The following is a 23,285-nucleotide window of genomic DNA, read 5'->3' on the forward strand; positions in this document are numbered from 1 at the left end:
TTCCTATCACTGGGACAAAATACCTGATACCTGCAACTTAAAGGAGGACAGGTTTATTGTGGCTCATAGTGGTGGGTCAGTTTATAGTTGGCTGACTCCTGGCAGAAAAAAGCTGCTTGTGTTATGGTCAGGAAACAGAGTGAGAACCAAGGAGCTAGGGAAAAGAATACACCCTTCTAAGACATGCCCCTAGTGACACATCCTTTCTGACCAGATCTTACCTCCAGATGTGAGACTTCTGGAGGATATTTTAAAATTAAATTATATTCTACCAAAAGGTTCATGTCCATTACATTATACAAGATATATTTACTGTATCTCTTAATCACTAAAATTTTAGTAATTTCAGGATTGCTGAAAAGTCTAAGTACAAAGTCTCCTTTGAGATTTAAGGCAAACTCATAGCTATGAACCCCTATAAAAATGAAAAGAAAGTTAAATATTTCCAGTGTATGATGGCACAGGATAAACATTTCTATTCCAAAAAAGAAGCATAAAGAAATAGACAGAAACTAGACCAACATAAAATGAAAATCCAGCAGGACAAATGCTAAATCCTATAGTTTCATGTCTAGTGTCTAGGGCACACTGTGTTAAGATGTGATGTTCAAAGGGCTTGGGTACCCTCCCCCACACTGTGGCCTTGCTGTTTACAGCCATATAACTTCTGCGTTAGACTAGATCTTACTATGTGCAGTTTTCTTCAGCAGACCTTCTACAATTCTGGTATCTCTGACTTTTTAGGTTCTCTCCTGCATCTTCAGCTTTACACTCACAGCATTTCCCTTTTAGAGAAACATTGCCTGGCCTCACAGGCCTTTCTTTGAAATCTGAGTGGAAGCCTTCATGACCCCACGACTCTTGCATAATGCATGCCTTTAAAAAATCAGCACTATACGGATAACACCCGAATATGTCATCAGTTTGAACTATAGCCTGTCGTCCTCGGACCGTAGCTGATGAATCCTCTTGAGTGTCTCCATGACTAAACAGGATGAAATGAATCACCCCAAACCAATTCCCTGTGGCCTTTTTGGGACAAAGGGCCCAAGGATCTTATCTCATTTTTATACTATGATGATGAGGATGAGGATGATGATGCACTTGTGCAGATCCCTCAGAAATCTTCAAGCCATCTTTCTTATGTTCCTGATGCAGAGTACTTGGCTTCTTTTTAACACTGATCTTCAGCAGTCACACTGACTGCTGAAAGTTGCCCTAATTTTCAGGACTTTTGTTTTTGGCCTGGCTCACATTATTCCCCTGTACTTTTTACTCCTCATTCTCACTGTAAATCTGGCCAAAAGCAGGCAACAGTTACTTATTTCACAATCTGAATGTTGGGCTGCCTTAAAATTTCCTCTGACAGATTAAATTAGTCCACCATCCTTAATCTCAATGTCCAGCAAAATATCAGGATGTAAACAATGTACACACATTTTCTACTAGAGTGTAACATACATGATCTCTAGTCCAATATTAAATAGAATCTCATTTACAACTGAAACCTCCTAAACCTTACCCTTTACTGTCTGCATTTGACTGAGCTTTCTGACCTTTTCAGTTCTAACCAGTATCTTACATGAAATACTGCTTGCAACATTCTAGGGCTTCTCTAACCTGCATCTCCAGACCTTCTCAAATTCTGCCAACAAACTAGTTCCAAGTTTTCCAATTGCTAAACTTTCCAATTGCTGGGACAAAATACACTATACCCGTGACTTACAGAAGTTTATTTTGATTCAGTTTCAAGTGGGTTCAGTTCATGGTTATGGCTCAAAGGCAGAAACAGTATGTTAGGAGGAGCATGGTAGAGGCAAAGTGCTGAGGTCATGATGTTCAAGAAGCAGAGAAGGGAGTAGCTGGGGATAAGAATATGCCCTTCTAATTCACCTCCTCAGTCACCTATTGCTTCTGACCAGAGCCCTCCTCAGAATGTGAGATTTTGGGGGGACATTTTAAATCTAAATCATAATACATTAAGTCCCCAACTTACAAACATTTGAGTTGTGAATTTTTACAGGTGGACTGTACACAGCTCCAATTTCTGTTGTTTATAAGCCTCCCAGTCTGTAGTGTGGAATCCCTCTTTATCAGAAATTTAGCTTTCTGTGGTTTTTAGTTAACAGCAGTCTGAAAATAATACTGTCTGTAGTACAATGAAAAATTAGGATAGTTAGACCACATTCATATAATTATATTATAATACATGTTCTGTTTTATTAATTGCTGTTAATCTCTTACTATGCCTAATTTGTTGTTTAAAATTTGGCTTTATTTTTATTTTTTGGTGTAAGGTCTCACAAGTATAGTCCAGGCTAACCTTGAATTCACTATATAGCTGGCCTTATTTGCAAATGTCTGGCCACAGTCTTCCTGCCTCAGCTTCCTCTGTACTGGAATTACAGGCATGTTCCACCACCCTTAGCTTCTGTGCCTCCTTTCTAAATTAAGCTTTATGATAGTTATATATAACTGTACATATAGAAGTTACAAGTTTTGGTACTGTCTGTGGTTTGGGGCATACAGCATGGGTCTTGGGGTATATCTCTCATGGATAAAGGGTGATGACATAATAGACTTGATAAATCAAGTAAGGTAGAATGACAAAATTAAAATATGTACTTGTTAACAGTCTTCAACGTTTCTTGCCCTTTCTTTGTTAAACCCAGGACCTTACACATGCTAGGCATTTACTCTGTCATTGAGAACTATATCATATTGTTAGCTCAAAGCCCACAACCAGTTGCATGCTTAGCAAACACTGTTACTGAGCTACATCTCTCGCCCTTTACCATTCTTGAAAAAAAATGTTTTTGACCCTAAGAGATTAAGAGTAGGAAAGACAAAAAGAAGGCACAGTAATGACTTGGTGTTTGTCATTAATTGGTTCCTGGAGGCACAATGAGTACCAAACAAACTTGTTATGACTGGTAAGGTTAGTGAGGTACAAGACAAACGACACTGACAAGTTCTAGTCTGTACCTTGAATACCAAACAAACAAGTACTGGGACGAAAATTTTTTGTCAAGGTGAGCAAGAAACTAAATTTCAAAGCAGTCAAATGCAAAGGCATGACTGTAGTTTGAAAGCAGGTAAAAACTTTATATTTAATACTTGCTTTTCTTTCAAATTTTAGTTCTTTGTTCATTAAAGGAAATACCATTTAGCAATAGTTGTCTCCACCTTTCACAGTGCAGGGAGACAGATCATAAAATGGAGTGGTGAAAGATATTTTATCACTGGTAATCTGTAGTATCCCACATCTCTGGACATAGTTTCTAATGGCCATTTGTTATTATTAACCCTGCTTATATTTCAGTTATCTATTGTTCTTACAAATATTATTTCAGCCACTGGCTTTTCTAGAGAAGTTATTACTGGCTGCTAGGTTTCTTCACTTACAATATCCCCACAGATATTTTTATTTCCATAGCTGTATCCAAATACTTGGCATAGCATTGGCAATTAGATGGTTGGTGTTTACTATGGACATTTGTGTCTCTGCTCCTATAGGGTTAAAAGTATAATAAAGCTGTACTTCACATTGGCAACTTTAGGATAGGAAGCTACATTTTCTCATTCCTAGTACTTTTTCAGCTAACCAACCTAGTTATTTCATGAGTTTCCTGCATGTCTGCTGCTTGTTGACATGTAAGACCTCAGTAACAGCTTGTCATATCCCAATGCCAGTCCTTTGCAAAATGTCATTAATTCTTCCAGCTTAGGACTTTTCAGTTAAACTAATTTCTGACGTCTCTCTTACCCACTTATTGCCTCATTTTTCTCTTCTAACAAAATGGAGATAATATTTATTGATCTATTTTAACTAAAATAGAATCAAAAATATAGGGAAAAGAAATAAACTGCACATGAAGTAGTTATTATTTGAATTTAACTAGTGACTTAGAGCAGTGCTTAGGATGCACTAAGTTAGGAAAACACCATAAAGAGTCTTGAAGGAACTGATCGAATATAGGAAGCAATAGACAACCTAACTAAAAAATGAAATTAAGATGAGTATGTATACGGTTCAGTGATGCTGTGTTTCTGAGATCTTTAATCCATTTTGATTTTACTTTAGTATATGGTGAGAGATAAAGGTCCAGTTTCATTCTTCTGCAAACAACTAGTTTTCTCAGCACCACTTGTTGAATAGGCAGCCTTTTCCTTTAACAAATGCGTTTAGCCCCTTTGTCAAAGATTAGATAGTTGAATGCATCTGACAAGGTTTCTGTATCCTTTATTCTGCTCCATTGAGCCACATGTCTGCTTTTGTTCCAGTACCATGCCATTTTTATCACTATTGCTTTATGTTATAACTCGAAGTCAAGTGTTGCTATGCCATCAGCTTTGCTCTTATTACCCAGAATTATTTTTGCTATTCTGGCTCTCTATTGATTCCATATGAATTTTAGGATTGTTTTCTCTAGATCTGTAAAGTCTGCTGGTGATATTTTGATTGGTAATGCATTGAATCTGTATAACAATTTTAGAAGTATGGCCAATTTGACAATATTATTTCTGCCTATCCAGGATCAGAGGACCTTTTTTTTTATTTTCTGATGTCCTTTTCAGTGTCCTGCTTCAGAATCTTATAATTTGCTTTGTAGAAGCCTTTCATATCCTTGGTTAGATTAATTCCTAGATACTTCATTTTCTTGAAGTTATCATGAATGGTATTGTTTTCATAATTTCTTTCCTCATCTTATCTTGCTTGTTCGTGTATTCAAATGCTAATGATTTTTGTGTGCTGATCTTGTGTTCTGATATATTAAACCTGGAAGATAAAATAGTTAGAACACTTGAAGACATAGGTGTAGGAAAGGATTTTCTAAACAAAACTTTAATTGCTTAAAGAAATAGCAGGAATCAACAAACAGTATTATATCAAACTAAAAAGCTTCTGAATAGCAAAAACAATCAGAGTGAATAAACATTTTGCAGAATGAGAAAAAACTTTTGCAGGTCAGACAGAGGAGTGATATCTAGAATATACAAAGAACTAAAAAAAATACATTTTTTTGAGATTCCAATCTTACTCCAGAAAGAATGATAATCATTAGAAAATCAAACACTATCAAATACTGACATGGCTGTGGTGAAAAAGAAATGTTCCTTCATTGTTGGTGAAAATGTAAACTAGTAAAACCATTATGGAAATTAGTAAGGGGATTTCTCAAAGAATTGGAATTAGAAATTCCATGTAGCCCAGCCATCCCTTGCTAGGTATCTTTCCCAAAGAACTTAAATCATCATACTACAGCAATATTTGCATACCAGTGTCTATAGCACCACAACTCATAATAAATAGCTAAATCTTGGAAGCAGCCTGTATACCTACATCAACAGATGATTGTATAAATAAAGTGTGGTATCTGTGTATAATGGGATACTACAAGTATCCTTCAATGGCCACTTTTTGACAATTTTATCTAGTTCCATATTTGCTTTTGCAGTAGGGAACTGTCAGCCTCTTTATGCCAACAATACCAGAATTAAGGGTTCTTTCTTTCGTTTTGTTTGTTTGTTTGTTTGTGGTATTAGGGACTGAAACCAAGGCCTTCACTGTGAGACACATTCCTCGGCCCTTATTTAAATTATACTCAGTTATAATTTAATTATAATTTTTATTTATAATATAATTATACTCAATTATAAAAAGTCACAAATTGGAGACATTTGTAGGAAAATGGATGCACCTGGAAAATATAATGTTGAGTGAAATAAATTAGACAAGCTGACAAACCATTTGGCATCTTTCATCTGAGTGAGGCATGGTACAAAGAAAATGATATAGGATTAATAGAAAGGGGCAGAGGGATGGATCTCTAGCAATACGGAAGTGATGCAAGAGAACTAGGATGAGGAATCAGGAGGAGAGAAAGGGGAAATAAGAATAAACATATGCCATGTTGATGGCATATTGTAGGATTTGGGCTGCTTGCAGGATTTAGCTATTTATGTGTTGTACTATAAACATTGGTATGCAAGTACTCCTGTATCATGATGATTTAAGTTCTTTGGGGAAGATCCTTAGCAGGGGCATGGCTGGGTAGCACTAATTTCACTTGTTTGAGAAATCCCCATATTGATTTCTATAGTGGTTATACTAGCTTAATTTCTATCAACAATGAAGGAAGATTCAGCTGTGCCAGCATTTGTTATTTGATTTTCTAATGATTGCCATTGGCAAACGCAAAAATTTAAATAAGGGCCTAGGAATGTGTCTCATAGTGAAGGCCTTGGTTTCAGTCCCTAATACCACAAACAAACAAACAACAACAAAAAAAAAAAAAACGAAAGAAAGAACCCTTAATTCTGGTATTGTTGGCATAAAGAGGCTGACAGTTCTCTACTGCAAAAGCAAATATGGAACTAGATAAAATTGTCAAAAAGTGGCCATTGAAGGATACTAGAAATTGATTCCCTTAGAAGTTAAAAATTGAGGAATAATTATTCTTGCAAAACTACTTAAGGTAGGAACAGTGTGAGTCTGTGGCCTTTTTGCCTGGAGCTGTTCCTATATAGCTCTCAGGTCCCCAAAGCTTCCCTTGTGAGAACTGAAGCTTTATCAGTGCTGGGGACTGAATGTATTTTCCAAGATTCATATGTTGTAATTCTAACTCCAATGAGATATTTGGTAGTGGGACCTTTGGGAAGTGATTAAGTTTAGATTAAATCATGAGAGTAGGACCACTTCCCCCACCATTGCACTAATTCCCTTGTAAGGAAAGGGAGAGACTCATTGTATAGGCTCATAGTATTTTTGTTGTATTTTTGTTGTAGCCTGAACTGACTATGACAGTCAGTGACTTGATTGAGGCTAAGGTGGAGTAGAAGGGATACAAAAACCTATGACTTTGCTGATGAAAATGGGTGAAATTTGGTTGAAAACAAATAGAGAAAATGTGCTACTTTGCTAGTTTGAGATTGTAGACATTGGCTTGATGTAAGTAGTGGAACAGCAGAAATTTAATAAGGAAATAGTCAAAGCAGAGAATTGTAGGAAGGCTGAGATATGCTGTTCACATGGGGCAAACAGAGAGCCTGGCAAAAAGTGAATGCTAAGAGAGACTTGAAAACTGGCTGCAACTGTGGTTATATTTTCTAGTCATCACACAGATAAATTGTCTAAGGGTGTAAGTCACATCCTTCAGGTGTGTGAACGCAACTTTTGTCCCAATTATTGGCTGATAATTAAGCTTTATAGACATGACACAGCTTCAAGGGACCCAGGCTAAACTGAATAGGAGTATACTGACTGCATACCATTGACAAAAACAAATTCGGTAATTTGTGGCTTAAACAAATTAGGTCCAAACCAATTACTGAAGAAATTAACTCTGAAAAATAAAATGAATCCAACTTGCTATGTTAGTGATTCAGTATTTAACCAAAACTTCCAGACATACAAAAAAGCAAACTAGGAAAATATGAACTATACTGAGGGAAACAGTCAATTGAAACTGTTGATTTGCTGATTTAATGAAGTTTTCAATTTGGCTATTTTAATATTTGGAAATAACGAAAGCATGTTAATAAGACTCAAACAGAATTTTAGTACAGAAACTAGAAAAGAAACATGGAAATATTAGATTTGAAAAATGCTCTATTTGATGAGAATAGAGTATCTAAATTCATTAGTTTTGACAATAGATGTGAAATGACAGAAAAAAAACCAAAGATCAGTTAAAAAAAAAAACTTCATTCCAAAGAAAAGGAAGAAAAAAGTTGTTTAAATACAGCAGTCAGTGCCACAGAGACCTGTGAGGTAATGTCTGCGTTATAACATACGTGTAATAATAGTTCTAGACCAAAAGAAAAAAAGGAACAGAAAAATCATTTAAAGAAATGACACTACACTACCCCAAATTTTCACCACATTTTGGTTAAAAAAAAGTAACAGTTGCATTAAGATGGAAGAAGTGTACCACATCTGTCTTAAAGGACAGGATTCACAGGTTAGCTGTTTACAGATTCTGAAAAGTAAACAGCAGAAAGATTGGAGATGACAACTAGAAATTTTAGGGCCCATAAATCAGTGGTGAGTTTACCTTTTGTTTATTTCTTTTTTGTTTTATATCCCTTTACCTGAACTTAGCATACCTCAAAATCCAGAAGTTGACATCAGAATGAACAAGAAAACACCAAAAATTCAATTCTGGCTTGGAAAGCACAAAATGGGTTTCCTAGTGCTTCGCAAGAAGGTAGAAATCTGTCTGAATGTTATTAACTCTTTCTTTCCCTCCCCTCCCCCCTGTCCCCCTTATTCTGTCTCCCTTTTTATGTTCTCTTACACCTCAGTTTGCAGATACCTTCTTGACAGTAGTATTGGCACAGCTACAACAGAGGAGCCTAAAACTCAAAAGGGAAAGACTTTCCTCTTTGGTTAGAGGAGCTGTGATCCCACGGGTAGAGTGAATCCATGCTGTTTTTTCCTTTTTGCTGCTCTCATTGCTTGAATCTAGATGTAAGTGTAATTATAGAAAGGATGTGGCAGAGTGGCAAAAATAAAGCTCAAGATTTGTGGCCAGGAGGATTGGAAAATGATATCCCACAGAAGCAAAATTACTAGAGAGATTACGGAGAAAAAGGAGGTCTGGAAAGAAATTCTTTTATTTTTTATTTTCATTATCATTTATTTATTTTGATTCAAGCTTTTGCTGTGTTTCCCAGGCTGGCATCAAACTTCTAGGCCTCAAATCAAATGTTCCCTGTGAGCTGGGTGTGGTGCAGATGCCTATAATCCCAGCACCCAGTAGACTGATCACAATGAGTTCAAGGCCAACCTGGTCTATGTATTGAGTCCAGGCCAGCCCGAACTACATGGCAAGACTGTCTCAAAAACAAACAGAAATCAAGTGTTCATGTGTTTCAGCTTTCCAAGTAACTGAGACTGCAGGTGTGCACCATCGTTGTGCACATGTAGCTCTGACCTTGAAGACTATGTTTTATGATATAAGATTTCATATACAGAAATGTAGGTATACCACTACCCAAGTGCCAGATTGCCCAGTGAATGCTCAGAATGATTCAGTGTTGAATAGTATTATAAAAGTTCATTAATTTTTAAAATGTAGTTAAGGATGCCTTTGTCATATGATGCCGCAGTGCCACTCCTAGATATTTACCCAAAAGAAATTAAAATTTAAGTTCACAAAAAAGGATGCAAATAAACATGTGGTGAATTAGAAATAATACAGTTTTTTAAAATGAGAAGGAAGACATATTTTTAAAAGCTTGTTATTATATACAGAGTAGTATGGTGCTAAATGATATTTTTAAAGGCCTCAAACCAGATAATAAAAAAATTTAAAACACAGAATTAGTTGGGCATGGTGGTGCACACCTGTAATCGCAACACTTGGGAGACTGGGGCAGGAGCATTGTTGCACATTTGAGGCCAGCCTGAACTACACAATGAAACCCACTCTCAGGAAAATGAATAATCAACAAAACAAACAAAAAAACACGAGTCAGAATATTAGAAACAGTATATATATGAACAAAGGTAAGCACTAGAACAGAAATGCAAGCTTTCTTAAATATAAAAACCTTAGGAAGAGAGGTCTTTTTCAAATATGATTAAGACAATGGAGAGAAAGGGATAGTAGGGAGAGAAAGGGAATGAAAAAAGAATTGAGATGTGTTATGAACATGTACCAACTCCCTGCACGGAGTATAATTGTTACATAATACAAACATATAAAAAAACAAGAAAACGCTTCTCATAGGAAAAAAAAGATATTAACAAGTATATCACAAAATATGTCAAATTTTAATGTCGTGTGGTACTAAGACCGATATGTTAGTACTAAGTATGAATGTGAATGGAATTAACTCACCTTTTAAAGAAAAAGGTTTTTCAGTTTGGCCAGCAAAACAAAATCCAGGTCAGGTGTGGTGGCACATGCTCATAATCACAGCTACTTGGGAAGCAAAGGCAGGAGAATTTCAAGTTAAAGGCTGTCATGGGCAACTTAGTGAGATGCTGTCTTACAAAATTTTTTAAAAGGTTGAGGATGTAGCTCAGAGTTAATGCTTTTTTGTAACATATGTAGATATAAGGCCCTAGAGGACTGCCTCCCCTAAAAGAAAAAGAAAATAATTGATTACAATCAATTTATAAAATATAGAGATCACTAAACAATTATTCAGAAATGTTAAAAATTGGGCTGGGGATGTGGCTCAGCTGCACAGCACCTACCTGACAAGTGCAAGCTAATGGGTTGGATTCCCAGTATCTAAAACAAAAACAAAACAAAAAAGAAATGTTAAAAATCAAAGGGCTAACAAAAAGTTTTGGGGAAAAGGAAACAAGAATAGGATCCTGATGTTAGAGTAAAATTTGAGTCACAGAGCATTAAAAATGAAAAGGGACAGTTTTTTAAATATAAGATAAGTCTGTAAATATATACTAACATAGCAGCCATGTTCATGAAGCACTACTGGAGATGCAGAGAAACGTAGTTGGAAACACACTTTACAGTATTAGGAGACTTTGGTATTCTTGATACAAAAGATTATCTGTAGAAAAGTGAAGTGAGGAGATAAAAGAGCAAAACATTGGTGGTAGGGTAAATGTTAGATACATAGTGAACTTTGCATCTTTGGTAGAGGAAAATACTCATTTTTCTTAAATACCACACAATACATAAAATGTTTTTAAAATGCAATCTAGTTGTTTTAATGAGATTTGCATCATTATGACCAAATTCTCAGGTCTTTGGTAATGTTTTAGTAGAAAAATGAAGGGAATATAAACTCAATAGTCAAGTTACCATGAGTGACTTAACTTTATGCATTAATTTGATACATTGTTTTTTATCTTGTTTCATTTAACTGCTAAGTTTCAAGATTGGTGTGTTGCTGACAGTACTGCACTTTACAGAGTTAATAGCCACAGGTACCCCATTTATATTTTTTTTAAAATGTAGCAACTAGGTTTTATATATTTCTTCCTACAAGGACATTTTATAACTTTACTCCAAAATCTTATTGGGATTTATATTGTTTTAATCCTTTATTTTTAAAGAAAAATTTGAAGAGAGCTGGCATTTTTATAGTAATGAATCTTATCTCAGAACATGGTCCCTTAAAATTAATGTAGTTTTGAACAACTATTTCTAAGATAACAATATGTAATCTATTAACTAGTGATTTCCTGTTTATTTTTTCTGAAATTCTGTATAACTTTTTCTGTTTCTTTTTTCTTTTTCTCCTTAAATAAAATTAAAAAAAAAAAACAGGAAAAGAAACTTGTCATAGGAGAGAATCCCCCCCCCCAAAATTAATGTAGTTCAAATTTCCTTAGCGAGGTTTTTCTGATTTCCTCATATCTGTCTGAACATATTTTCTAACCTCTAATGGTATTACAACTGTTTAGGAAAACTGTTTCTCTTTCTCCATTGTTTTGATGTTGAGTTACCTAGCCAAACTAATAATAAACTTAATAATTTTTAAGGTGATTTCTTGGACTTCTCAGTAGATACGTATATCATCTGCGTTTTTCAAAATATCACATCTTACAACATTAATTAAAACTTAACCGGTTTTTAGAACAGTAGTTTGGGCATTCTTGTCTAGTTCATGACTTTTATTAGTAAAGCTTCTGATATTTGTCCATTAAGTGCAGTGCTTGCTGTAGAATCTGGTATGAAGGGTGTCTGGTTTCCTTTTTTTCTTCTGAAGGTCATCCATCAGAATTGAGATTTGATTTCTTTGTTTTAAAGCCATGAATTATTCCTTTCTTTAAGGCTTGATAAGATTTATTCTTAAATCTATTCAGGTTTCTAAGATAACAATATGCAATGTATCAACTAGTGTTGTTTTCCTACTTTTAAAAACAATTCTGTATCATTTCTTTTTGTTTTGTGTTTAAAATAAAATTTTAAAAAACTAATCTTTGGTGGCTCTAAAAAAGGTTAAGATTAATAAAAATCTATTCAGGCTTCCTGCCTTTCAAAAGAGTGGATCTCATACTCTTGTTCTGTTTTCATTTTGTATCTTTCTCCTATGCCTTAATAATTGGTATTTTCCTAGAAAATCATCTGTTTGTCTAGATTTAAAAAGTTTTCATTATATTTTACTTTTCATTGTCTTCATACCTGTTACTGTCTCATATTGTTCCTAATGTTGTCATCTTCATCAGAGTATGTATTTATTTTTATTAGTCTTTTGAAGTAGCTAGTTATTGGCTTATTTGATTAAATCGTTTATTTGTAGTTTTGATTCTTTCATTTCTATTTTCCTTTTTATCAATTTCTTTGTATGTCTACATTTCTTATTACCTTGTAATTTTTGAACTTTGTTGATTTGTAGCAGTTTTTTCATACTTTCTCTTTGCTAAGCCCCTCACCTCCAGGTGTTTTTTGTTTGTTGGTTTGTTTGGTTTTGTTTTTTGGTAGTGTTGGGGATTTTCAAACTTGTGCATGATGGATAAGCACTCTACCACTGAGCTACATCCCCTGCAGACCTTTTTTGCCCTTTTTTAGTGAAAGGATTCTTCAGCTTTATCGTCCTGTACATTATAATATTTTCTTTCTCTGCCTTGCCCTCCTCTATTAATTCTTTTGGAGATTAGTGCCTCTGCTTATTGAATTTGATGAATCTCACCCATGGTACTCACTCATTTTCAAAGTATTTGATGATTCTTGGATTGTTTATATTTGTAATATAGGTGTCTCATTCACGTGTATTAGTTTTCTCTTTCAAGTATGAATCCCATTTATATAGCATTGAATCTAGGCTCTAATTAAAAGTTAGGTGCTTTTGTGATTTTAGTGGAACTAAAGGTAACTTGCCTTGTCAGGTCACCTTTTGAGATTTTCCTGTTAGAATCACAAGTACACTGGGGACACTTCTCTGCTTCTCTGGCACTTGCCCAAATTTGTCAGGTTCTCACTGCAAAAAGCTTCTTATTTAATATATGAAGCTTCTACAGCCCCTAGAATTGTCATGTTGTTATCCGTATCTGAGAAATTATAGATTTTAATATATATTATATATATTAATATTTGTAGTGTTAATTTTCTCATGGCTCTTCTCTTTGTTTTAAATTATGAAAGTCTGTGATGGTGGGGGAAAATTGGTTTCTATTTTTTAAAAAAGCACGAAAGGAGAAATTTCTATAAAAGAAAAAATAGTAGTAGCTTAGACTCTGTTGTCCATAATTTTGGTGAAGAACTTTGCACTATCTTTTAGTAAATTGGGACTAGACACATTTGTCATCACTCATTATTAAATTTTTTTTCACATTTTTCTCTTTTTCTCTGCTTTTGGGCAATATAGTTAGAACTGTACATTGCATTTTAATTATAAATGCACCAAATGTATAAATTAGTTAAGAATGATTACAATTTCATGATACTCAAAATTTCTTCCCAGGACTTAGGGTACTGACAAATTTGTTAATGTTTTAATTAAATTCCATAAGGTCAAGAATTAGTAACAATTTATGACAATTTTCAAAGTGTTGGTATCTTTTAGTTTCCATACTTTTCTGCCTTGTTTAGAAAGCACCAAAATAATAATAATTGTTACTATTATTATTAGGCACTTCAGGGATCAATATAGTTTTTTTAGAGACCTTCAGTACAGCTGGAAAGTTGAACACTAGATATTTGATAATCTTAAAGAATTATTAACTTTTAGATGTGTTAAAAGTATTTTGGTTATATTAAAGCACCTGATTGTATATACATTGTATATAAAAATAGACACACTGAGATAAGTTATATGGAATTTACTTCAAGTTGCATAAAGAGAAAAGTATAGTATATAGGGGCATGAAACATGATTGGCCATGAATTGCTAATTATTGGAGCTGATAATTGTAGGGTTCATTATTCTATTGTTTCCTTTTGTGTGTATTTGAAATTTCTCCACAACAACAACAAAAAAAAAAATACAGAAACAAACTTAGAATGTTAAAGCAAAGAAAAATAACTAATCATGAGTAAATCTAAATACCTTGATAGCCATGGGTCAAAAATATTTTTGAAAATTGATTCTATTGTTTCCTGCCCACTTAAATAAAGATAAACTTTTTAAAGCTCATTGAACTCCTGTTTACCTTTTTACTTCCGAAATCATAAATCATTTATACATACTAAATAGAAGTATACCATAGGTTTGCCATCAAAGCTCTAGTCTAAACTTAGGCCATCAATTATGATGTTAACTGTAGGATTTTTTAGGTGTCTTTATCAAGTTGAAAAATTTCCATTCTATTCCTACTTTGACAAGTGTTTCTTATATCATGAAAGAGTTTTTGGATTTTGTCAGATGCTTCCCTTTGTTTCTTCTGAGACGTCATTTGTTTTTGTCCTTTATTTGGTTAATATGGTTTTTTTATTGATTAAACTATTCCACTTGTTTAACCACTCTTACATTCCTTGGATAAATTGTACTTGGAATTTGTGTTCAACTCTTTTTATATATTGCTGGATTTGTTTTGCTAGTATCTTGTTAAAAGATTTTTGCATCTGTGTTCATAAGGGATGTTAGTTGTAATTTTCTTGTGATGTGTTTGGATTTAGTATGAGAGTAGTAGTTTTTTTGGGTTTTTGTTTGTTTGTTTTTTATACCTGGAATCGAACTCATGACTGACTTTTGCAAGGCAGGCGCTTAAGCTGCTGAGCTAAATCCCCAGCCCAAGAGTAGTAGATTGAATTGAGAGGTATTCTCTTCTTTGGAAGAGTTTGTAAAGTATTTGATTTAATTATTCTTCAAATCTTTGGTAGAATTTACCTGCAAAACCAGATTATGGGTTTGTGAGAAAAGTTTCGATTACTAAATTTTTTTTACTTTATATGTCTATTCAGATGTTCTATTTTCTCCTGTAGTGTTTTCAAATTTGAAAAACAAAGCAAATACAAGTTATTTGTAAGAGGTTGTATGATGTGATGTTTCAAAACTTGTGATTAATGTCTTTTACCTCCACTATTTTACAATCTTACTTCATAATGGCTTGAAATCTAAGTTTTACTTTTTTTAATGTTATTTTTATCTCAGCAGCAATGCAGCAAGTCCTGGAAAACCTTACAGAGCTGCCCTCATCTACAGGAGCAGAAGAAATAGACCTAATTTTTCTCAAGGGGATTATGGAAAATCCTATTGTGAAATCACTTGCTAAGGTATATTGGCTTATCATTAAGAGTACTGAATTATTTTGAAAATGTGTTCTCATAGAAGTAAAACAATATTGCTCTTTTAGGATATGGGTGGTATACCTAGCAATAATTAAAAAATAATAACAAATCAACACTCATCACATAATGAAAACTTAATGTAAGATATACAAAAATGAGACCAATATTGCTCTTCCTGTTCTGTCTTTAAAAAATTCAGATTGATATGACTTTGTTTTTGGCCTAATACTGCTAAGGTTTAGAGAAATTAGAATAACATGGTTGACCATGTTGTTATGGGGCCCTTGAAAAAATCCTGTTTATCTCTGTTTTCAACAGCAAGTTATTGATTTTCTTATTTTAAATTATAATTTGTACCATTTTTCAGTTAGATTCTTCTTAATGTATTACTTTTTGAAATGTTGTTTATTCTTGCATAACTCAGGTATTTTAAGTCTATTTCCATAGTCAACTCTTAAACAATCTCCTTAACTCATTTCATTTATACTTTTTTCAATTTCATTTTATATATACTTTTTCTTCATAGTAATTTTTATAATTGCTACTGAAGCTTAGTGTGTTACTTGCTTCACAATTCTGCTATCCCATGTGGTAGACTTGTCCCAAATGATTCTTACTTTCAGGAACCTGTGTCACATGTTTTCTTACCTTTCCTTCATATAGCCATTTTGTCATCTTTATGCTTTACCACTCGTAGAATGTTGATTTTATATTTTTTTTGTAGTTTTTCTTTTTTTAAGCTAGTCTTTTATCTCGTTTCCTTGCAAGACATCTGAAAAATTTGCCTTTTATAAAGTTTCCATTAGTAAGAATAAGATAATGATGCAAATTCTTCATAAGTAGGAGCTGATTATCCCTATGCTTAATGGCTTGCTCTAGGTTCATATTGGTACTTTAAAAACAGTTTTCACATTTGCATTGGTATTGTACTGTTGATTTTTAGTTTTTAGTGTCCATAGATCAGTTATATCCCTGCTCCCTTGTATTTAGTTTGTAGCTTTTGATCTGTGGTTTTTGAAACTATAATAATGTTTCTAAGACATTTACAACATGCTTATCATTTATGAAGATTTTTATACTGTTCTTCCTTTGTAACAACTTTATGAATTTAAAACTACGATTTAAAGTAAACAAATGATTTTCCTAAGGTCACTTTTCTAGTAAATGACAGAGAAAAGGGTTAGGACAGGTGTTCTGTCTAAATTTTGTGCTCAATCTATTGCAACACAGGGTTTGAGTGTATGTCTTTATTATTGACAACTTCTGAGGATCAAGATTTATTTTGTGCCACTGATTATAGTCTTTCAGAGGGTCATCTATTTTCATTATTAGCAGTTTAAATGTTTGAATAACTTTGAGCACATAAAGTATAATTATAAACTTACTAATTAAAAATGAAACAATCACTTAATATTCAGAATCAATAATATTCAGCATTCAAGCAGCATTTCAACAACAAAACATCAGTATTTAGGCACAGTATGTAAAGAAATCATAGGAGTAAAGGAGGACCTTATCAGTAAATTCCATATTAGACATTTAAGGAAGAAATAACATTAATTTTATATGATTTCTTCAAGAAAAAAAAGGAAGGGACTTTTTCCATATTGTCTTAAGAAGCTAGTATTACCCTGATTATCAAAATTAGCTAAAGATATTTCAAGAAAACTACAGAGCAGTGTCCCTGATGAAAATGATTTAAAGTTAAAATATTAGCAAATTAAATGTACCAGTTACAAAAAATAATACTGTATTACCCAAGTGTGTTTTGTTTGAAACAAAAGTATGATTGCAGTACTATTTCGAAACTAACCAATGTGTATTACCATTTTAACAGACGTGATTTTTTAAAAAATTGATCTTGTTAATTCTTTCAGGAAAAGAATTTCATAAAGCCGAACATCTGTTTCTGATTTAAAAAACAAAAAACTCAGCAAACTAGGAATAAAGGAAAATTTCCATCAACCTGATAAAGGATGTTTATTTAAAATCCACACAAGTAATATTATAATTCACAAGATAGAATGGTTTTCTAAAGGGCAGAAGTGGGTAAGGGTTCGACTTTCATCATCTCTGTTTAGCTAGCTAGTGCAAAAATGGAAGAGGGAAAGCAAAACAAAGCATATAAATTGGAAAGAAAAAAAAGCCATCTTTATTCACGGATGACATCATTCTTGTTGAAAATCCTAAGAATCTATACCCTTAAAAAACGGTCTAGAACTTGTAAATTAGAACTAATATGTGAGTTTATAAAGTTAGTGATACCAGATCATCTGTATAAATCAATTGCATTTTATATATTAACAATGAAAATTGAAGATTGTCATTTAAATAGGAATAAATTTTCTAAAATACATATGTACATACAAGAGCCATACACCGACAGCAAAACATTACCAAAATCAAGGAAGGCATGAACTCTTATACATACACAGATCATATAAAAATGAAGGGTTTGGAAGGCTCTCTTTACCATGTCAGTCCTCTTTACATTGACCTAAGCTTCAGCATAATCTTGTCAGAATTTCAGAAAATTGGTAAAATATTCTAAAATTTACAAAAGATCTAGAGTAATGGAGGAACATATTGTTGAAGCAAATTGAATATTCATAGGAAAAACTTTTCTTCACACTATTTGTAAAAATTAACCCAGAATTGATCATTGATCTAAAAGTAAGAAATAAAAGATTATCAAAATTTGAGGAAGAACACATATCAAAAAAGATTGTGACACTCAGGATTAGACAGAACCTTTTTTTTAACTATCAAGAATTGTATGTTTTTTGTGTACAACATGTTTTAAATAGGTATACATTTTTGGAATGATGAAAGCATACAAAATAACCTGCGTTGCCTCACATGAGATTTGTTAGGTAAGACAAGCAATGTATGAAATATTTGATAAATTTTATCAAAAATTATCAAACTATCAAAACTAGAAACATACCTTTAAAAAAGGCTTAATACAGGCTGGGATAAAATATTTGAAAAGCACATTATTGTAGAAAGGAAACTGCCCATTCCTTGATAGTAGTTCATAATGCTACAATTACTTTGGAAGACAATCTGGCAGTTTCTTAAAAAGCTAAACAGACTTACCATGCAGTCTCACAATTGTGTTCTTTGGTATTTGCCCAGGTGAATTGATGGTTTACATCCACACAGATATCTTCACATAATATTTATGTCAGCTATATTCATAATTGCAACAACTTGAAGTAATCAAAGTACCTTTCAGTAGGTGGATAAACAAAATGCAGTATATACATATAGTAGAGTATTACTATATGATAAAAAGTGAGCTATGTAGCTGTTAGAGGACATGGAATAATCTTAAATGCATATTGTTAAATGAAAGAGACCGTCTTGCTTCATCTGTATGCTTCCAACTGTATGACATTCTTGAGAAAGCAGAAGCTATAGAAACAAAGTTAAAAACTCAATAGTTGGCCAGGGTTTTGTGAGACAAGGATGAATAGAGTAGACTTTTAGGTCAGTGGAATTATTTTGTTTGTATTTGTGACATGCATTTGTCAAACCCATGGGACTGGACATGACATAGGGTAAATTCTTAACATGAATTACACATTTTGTAAGATGGAACTACTAAGGTAAACTGAGTATGGGGTGGAAAGGAGGTAATACATGGGGATTCTGTACTTTTGCTCAGTTTTCTGTCAAATGAAAGTTTTATCAACTGAAGTCTATAGTTTACATTAGGATTTACTCTGTTGTACATTTATATGCCTTTTCTGGTTTTGCTATTAGGATAATGCTGACTTATAGAGTACGGAAATATTTCCTCTCTTCTCCCATCTTATAAGAGTATAGAGAAATGGTTTGATTTCCTCTTTAAAAAATTGATAGAGTTTACTAGTGAACACATCTGGCCCTGGTGCTTTTCATTTTGAGAGGCTATTAATTATTGATTTAAGAAACAGAACTATTAGTATTATCTGTACCTTCTTTTGTGTGGTTTGATAGATGGTATCTTTGAAGGAATTGATCCATTTCATCTACACTATCAAATTCATAAATGTAAAATTATTGCTATCTTTGGCATTAGTGATGATCTATGTTTAATTTGTAATACCAGTAAGTTTGTGTCCTTTTTTCTTAGATAAGCTAGTAAGGGAGTTTTCAGGGGTTTTTTTTTTTTTTTTTTTTCCATATTTTTAAAGAACCCAGTTTTACTTTCATTGATTCTTCTCTGTTGATTTACATTCTTTTCATTTTTATTGATTTATACTCTTAATTACTTGTTGTCTACTTTGGATTTAATTTATTATTCTTTTTGAGTTTCCTAAAATGAAAATTTAGATTTTTGGCTTTTAGATTTTTCTTCTTTTCTAATATTTGCATTCACTGCAACTAATTTCCCTTTAAACACTACATTCCACTAATTTTGATAAATTTTCATTTTACTTAGTTCAAAATATCTTATAATGTCTTATAATGTGTTATTTAGAAGTGAGTTGTTGAATTTCCACTGTTTTGGAATTTTCTAGCTTTTGCAAGAAATATTTAGTAAGCAATAGCTACATTACCTTCCTTAGGTCTGTTCTAAAAAGATTGAAACAAAATTTATTTTGTTGACACCATTCTTGTTTTTAATGGATAAATGCTTGGTTACACATAATATTACCATTAACATTAGGAAATATGTTTGTCACTTTAGTTGTAACCCAAAACTTTTGTTTAGTTATATTTGCAAGCATGCTTGGATTGTATATGAATGAAATACTCAGAAGTTCTCAAAGTACTTTTTTCTTCTCTACAGTTCAGTTTTCTAAGGTAGAGTGGTTAATTTGATTCTCAGAACTGGACATACAGAAGGCTAGGCCATATTTGTATTGGGTCAAATAATTCTGCAGTTTCATCATAGCAAGTTCTTCCAAACCAGTTATAACAAAATAAAACATATTTTGTTGAGTTATGCTAGCTTTCTAATACTTCTTTTTCTTGTTGTTACTTTCTTTGTGTGTTTGTTTAGTGGTGGTGGTGATGGTGACCCTGGGGATTGAACCCAGACTCTTCTCACTGAGCTACATTCACAACCCTTGCTAAATTATTGAGCTGGGCTCAAACTTGGAATTCTCCTGCCTCAGCCTCACAGAGTGCTGTGAATACAGGCATGTCTCACCATGACCAGCTATTTTCTTTGCTTTCTTAGTTTGCTAAGTTAAATTCAGAATGGTACTCTTCCTCTTGAAAGCTAGTAATAAATTCTGACTTTAAAATGAATAAAAGGACTGAAGCTTTTTTCACATATTTCAGTTTTAAAAACTACATTATTAGTAATGTTTACTATGTTTGGAAAACTAAAATCGATCTTAGTTGAACACAAATGTATTTCAGAAGTTGGTTTTCCATTATAATAATATAGCTGTGATTTCACACCAAAAGAAAAAAGTAACTTTCCGTGAGAATTTCTGTATGTTCTATTGAGAGTCTTTCTTTCTGTAAAACCAGTCTTGTGAGTTCACATAAAAAAATTGCAGGTATGTTTGTATCATCTTCTATTATAGTTTACCCTCCTATGTGGCTCCTTTTTCTCTTATCATTGTTGCTTTTACATTCCCATTTATCTTCACCCAGTTTGTAATAGGTGAATGAGAAGAGAAATATAATGATCAAGTTGCCAGTCATTTATGTCCATAAGTCCTCAAATGAACCAACGTTTACCAATGTCAAAGTTATTATGTGCTGATTATGTAACAGGATAATATAGAAAATGTATCGACATAGTGCCTGAAAGTAGTGAGCCAAATGTTCTATAGTGCTCTTTCTTAGAGCAAAGGAGTAAACATCAGAAAAGATTTTCTGAACTATAGGAATATCAAATAACTATAGGTAGAATACAAAGCAATAAAAATAATTTCACACATCTTCACTGGAAGAATCATGCTAAGAGAAACAACAACTAAACTAGCAATCAGTGAAACTATATCGTACACTTTTAAATGGGAATAATGCATTATATATTAGATTGAATTATTAACTGTGAGATGATTTTAGATTGATTCTCTGTATAGTGATAAAGTCAAATATTTTAGTAGATAAGAGCTCAAGTCTTGATATTAACCACCCCATTTCTATGACTAATCAGCTGCATGAGCTCAAGCAATCACTTCACCTTTTTGTATTAGTGTCTTCATCTGTAAAAAGGATAAACATATCTACCTTTTCTAAATGTGCACATATACCTACATGCACATAACACAGAGAGAATACATAGTGAGTATACTAGTACCAAAAAAGGAAAGCCTTCAACAAATGTTAAGGTTTCTTCTTTCTTTAAAAGCTTTTGTCAGGCTGGGAGTTTAGCTCAGCGGCATAAGTGCCTGCCTTGCAAGCATGCAGTTGTGAAAAAAAGCTTTTATCATATATTAGCATGACAGTGTTGAGTTTTACAACTGTTTGTAGTCCCACTTACATGAGAGACAGAGGCAAGATTGTGAGTTTGATATCAGCCTGGGCAATAGAGCAAGGTCCTATATTTTGGGTGGGGGGATAAGGGAGAGGCGGGGAGAGGAGCTAGAAGAATAGGAAAGGAGAAAGGAAAGGAAGAAAGGAGGGATATTTTACTCTTGTGAATCATGTACAAAAAAATACATTCAAACAAAAAGGTGATCTTTTTAAAATTTAGAATGTTATATTTGGAATGTAAAGGATTCACTGTTTGGTGGTAGACATAATATGTAAATCTTTATAGAAATCTGTTAAAATTTAGTTAATACTGCTTGACTTATAAATGTAAGATTTATCAAGTATTTTATTGATGAATTAAATCTTAATAATTGTCTTTTTGTCTTAAATAGTAGACATCAGAAAAGCAAAGGATATTGAAAAATTGAATCTTTTTAATGTTCATTTTCAATTCACCTTTAAAAACTGCTTTATTCCTGCTATGAGAGAGGATAATTGAGTTTAGTTACATGCTGTGACAATGATTCACAGTATATTTTCTGTGGAAAAGACTGTATGTTTCAGGAGGATTTGTTCCCTCAAACCATGAGGTCTGTTAAAGTCCAGCTCATGAACTACCTGCTCTAAAGTGACTTTTATATTTATATTTTTCTTTCTTTTTTGCTGTGATGGGAATCAAACCCAGAGCCTTATGCATGGTAGGCAAACACTCTACCCTTGAGCTACATTCAGTAATTCCCAAAATTAGAAAATAGAAGCTTTCAAATTCTGGAATTTCAAAATTTTTTTAATCTTTTTTTTTAAATGTTAACATATATAATTATTATATATTTGTATTACTATTCTTTGCCTTTGTCGTTTTTAATATGCAATCTTTTAATCTTTTAGTAAAACATAAACATTAGCATCTAGAGTTCAAGCCTCAACTAAAAAGGTTCTAGGAAATCCCATTGGTAGATAAAATGGAACATGTTTTTAGTAGCTATCTGAGCTGTTCAGTTTTTTTCAGGGGTAGTTTCAAAAATGAGCTTTTCATGACTTGTAGGATAGAAATAGAAGCCAAAGTTTATTATATTGCATGACATATTTGCTATAAACATCATATATTTCCTTTGGCTGAAATATTATCTATTTTAAGTGTATCACATCTCCAAGTAATATCTTTTAAAACTATGAAAGAGAAATAAATGAATAAATAAGTTGATCTGGAGTAAAATAAATAATTACTGTTGCTTTAATAGACTTGTCTTTTTAGGCTCATGAGAGGCTTGAAGATTCAAAATTAGAAGCTGTCAGTGACAACAACTTGGAATTAGTCAATGAAATTCTTGAAGATATCACACCTCTAATAAATGTGGATGAAAATGTGGCAGAACTGGTTGGTATACTCAAAGAACCTCACTTCCAGGTAACTTTTTCTGTCACTCTTCTCCCTGGGTTCCCTATGCTCCACCGTGTTCTCATTTAGTAGTTACACTGCAGTTTAAGGTGATTTTTCTTTTGAAGATTACTTAGGGCCATGGTTAATATTAGTCATTGTGAACCTTTTAGAGATTGAGTGCCAAACTGCAACTCAAAACCCACTTACTTATCACGAAGTGTGGACATGGTAATTAAATCTGAATACTGAAGTTTTAATTTAGAAAAAGCAATTCATACATTAACATCTTTTGTCTTAAAAGTAAAACACAGCTGGGCATG

General features: G+C 33.0%; 1 protein-coding gene across 5 annotated transcripts in view; it reads left to right on the forward strand.

Moving 5' to 3' along the window:
- Positions 1–23,285, forward strand: part of Pals2 (protein associated with LIN7 2, MAGUK p55 family member) — a 90,752-nt gene that overhangs the window by 25,836 nt on the left and 41,631 nt on the right. For 3 of the 5 annotated variants that reach the window (XM_013150458.3, XM_003467900.5, XM_063239539.1), the window contains exons 2-3: positions 15,022–15,140; positions 22,840–22,992. In XM_013150458.3, the coding sequence (XP_013005912.1) occupies positions 15,024–15,140; positions 22,840–22,992 (270 nt within the window). In that variant the 5' untranslated portion in view covers positions 15,022–15,023. Of the gene's footprint in view, positions 1–15,018; positions 15,141–22,839; positions 22,993–23,285 lie in introns of all 5 variants that reach the window. The other 2 variants (XM_013150459.3, XM_023564265.2) reach the window with 1 other exon arrangement.

The sequence above is a fragment of the Cavia porcellus genome, unplaced genomic scaffold (genome assembly GCF_034190915.1).
Source record: "Cavia porcellus strain 051 isolate PalLab524CR breed Dunkin Hartley unplaced genomic scaffold, mCavPor4.1 scaffold_2, whole genome shotgun sequence".
Classification (NCBI taxonomy): Eukaryota; Metazoa; Chordata; class Mammalia; order Rodentia; family Caviidae; genus Cavia; species Cavia porcellus.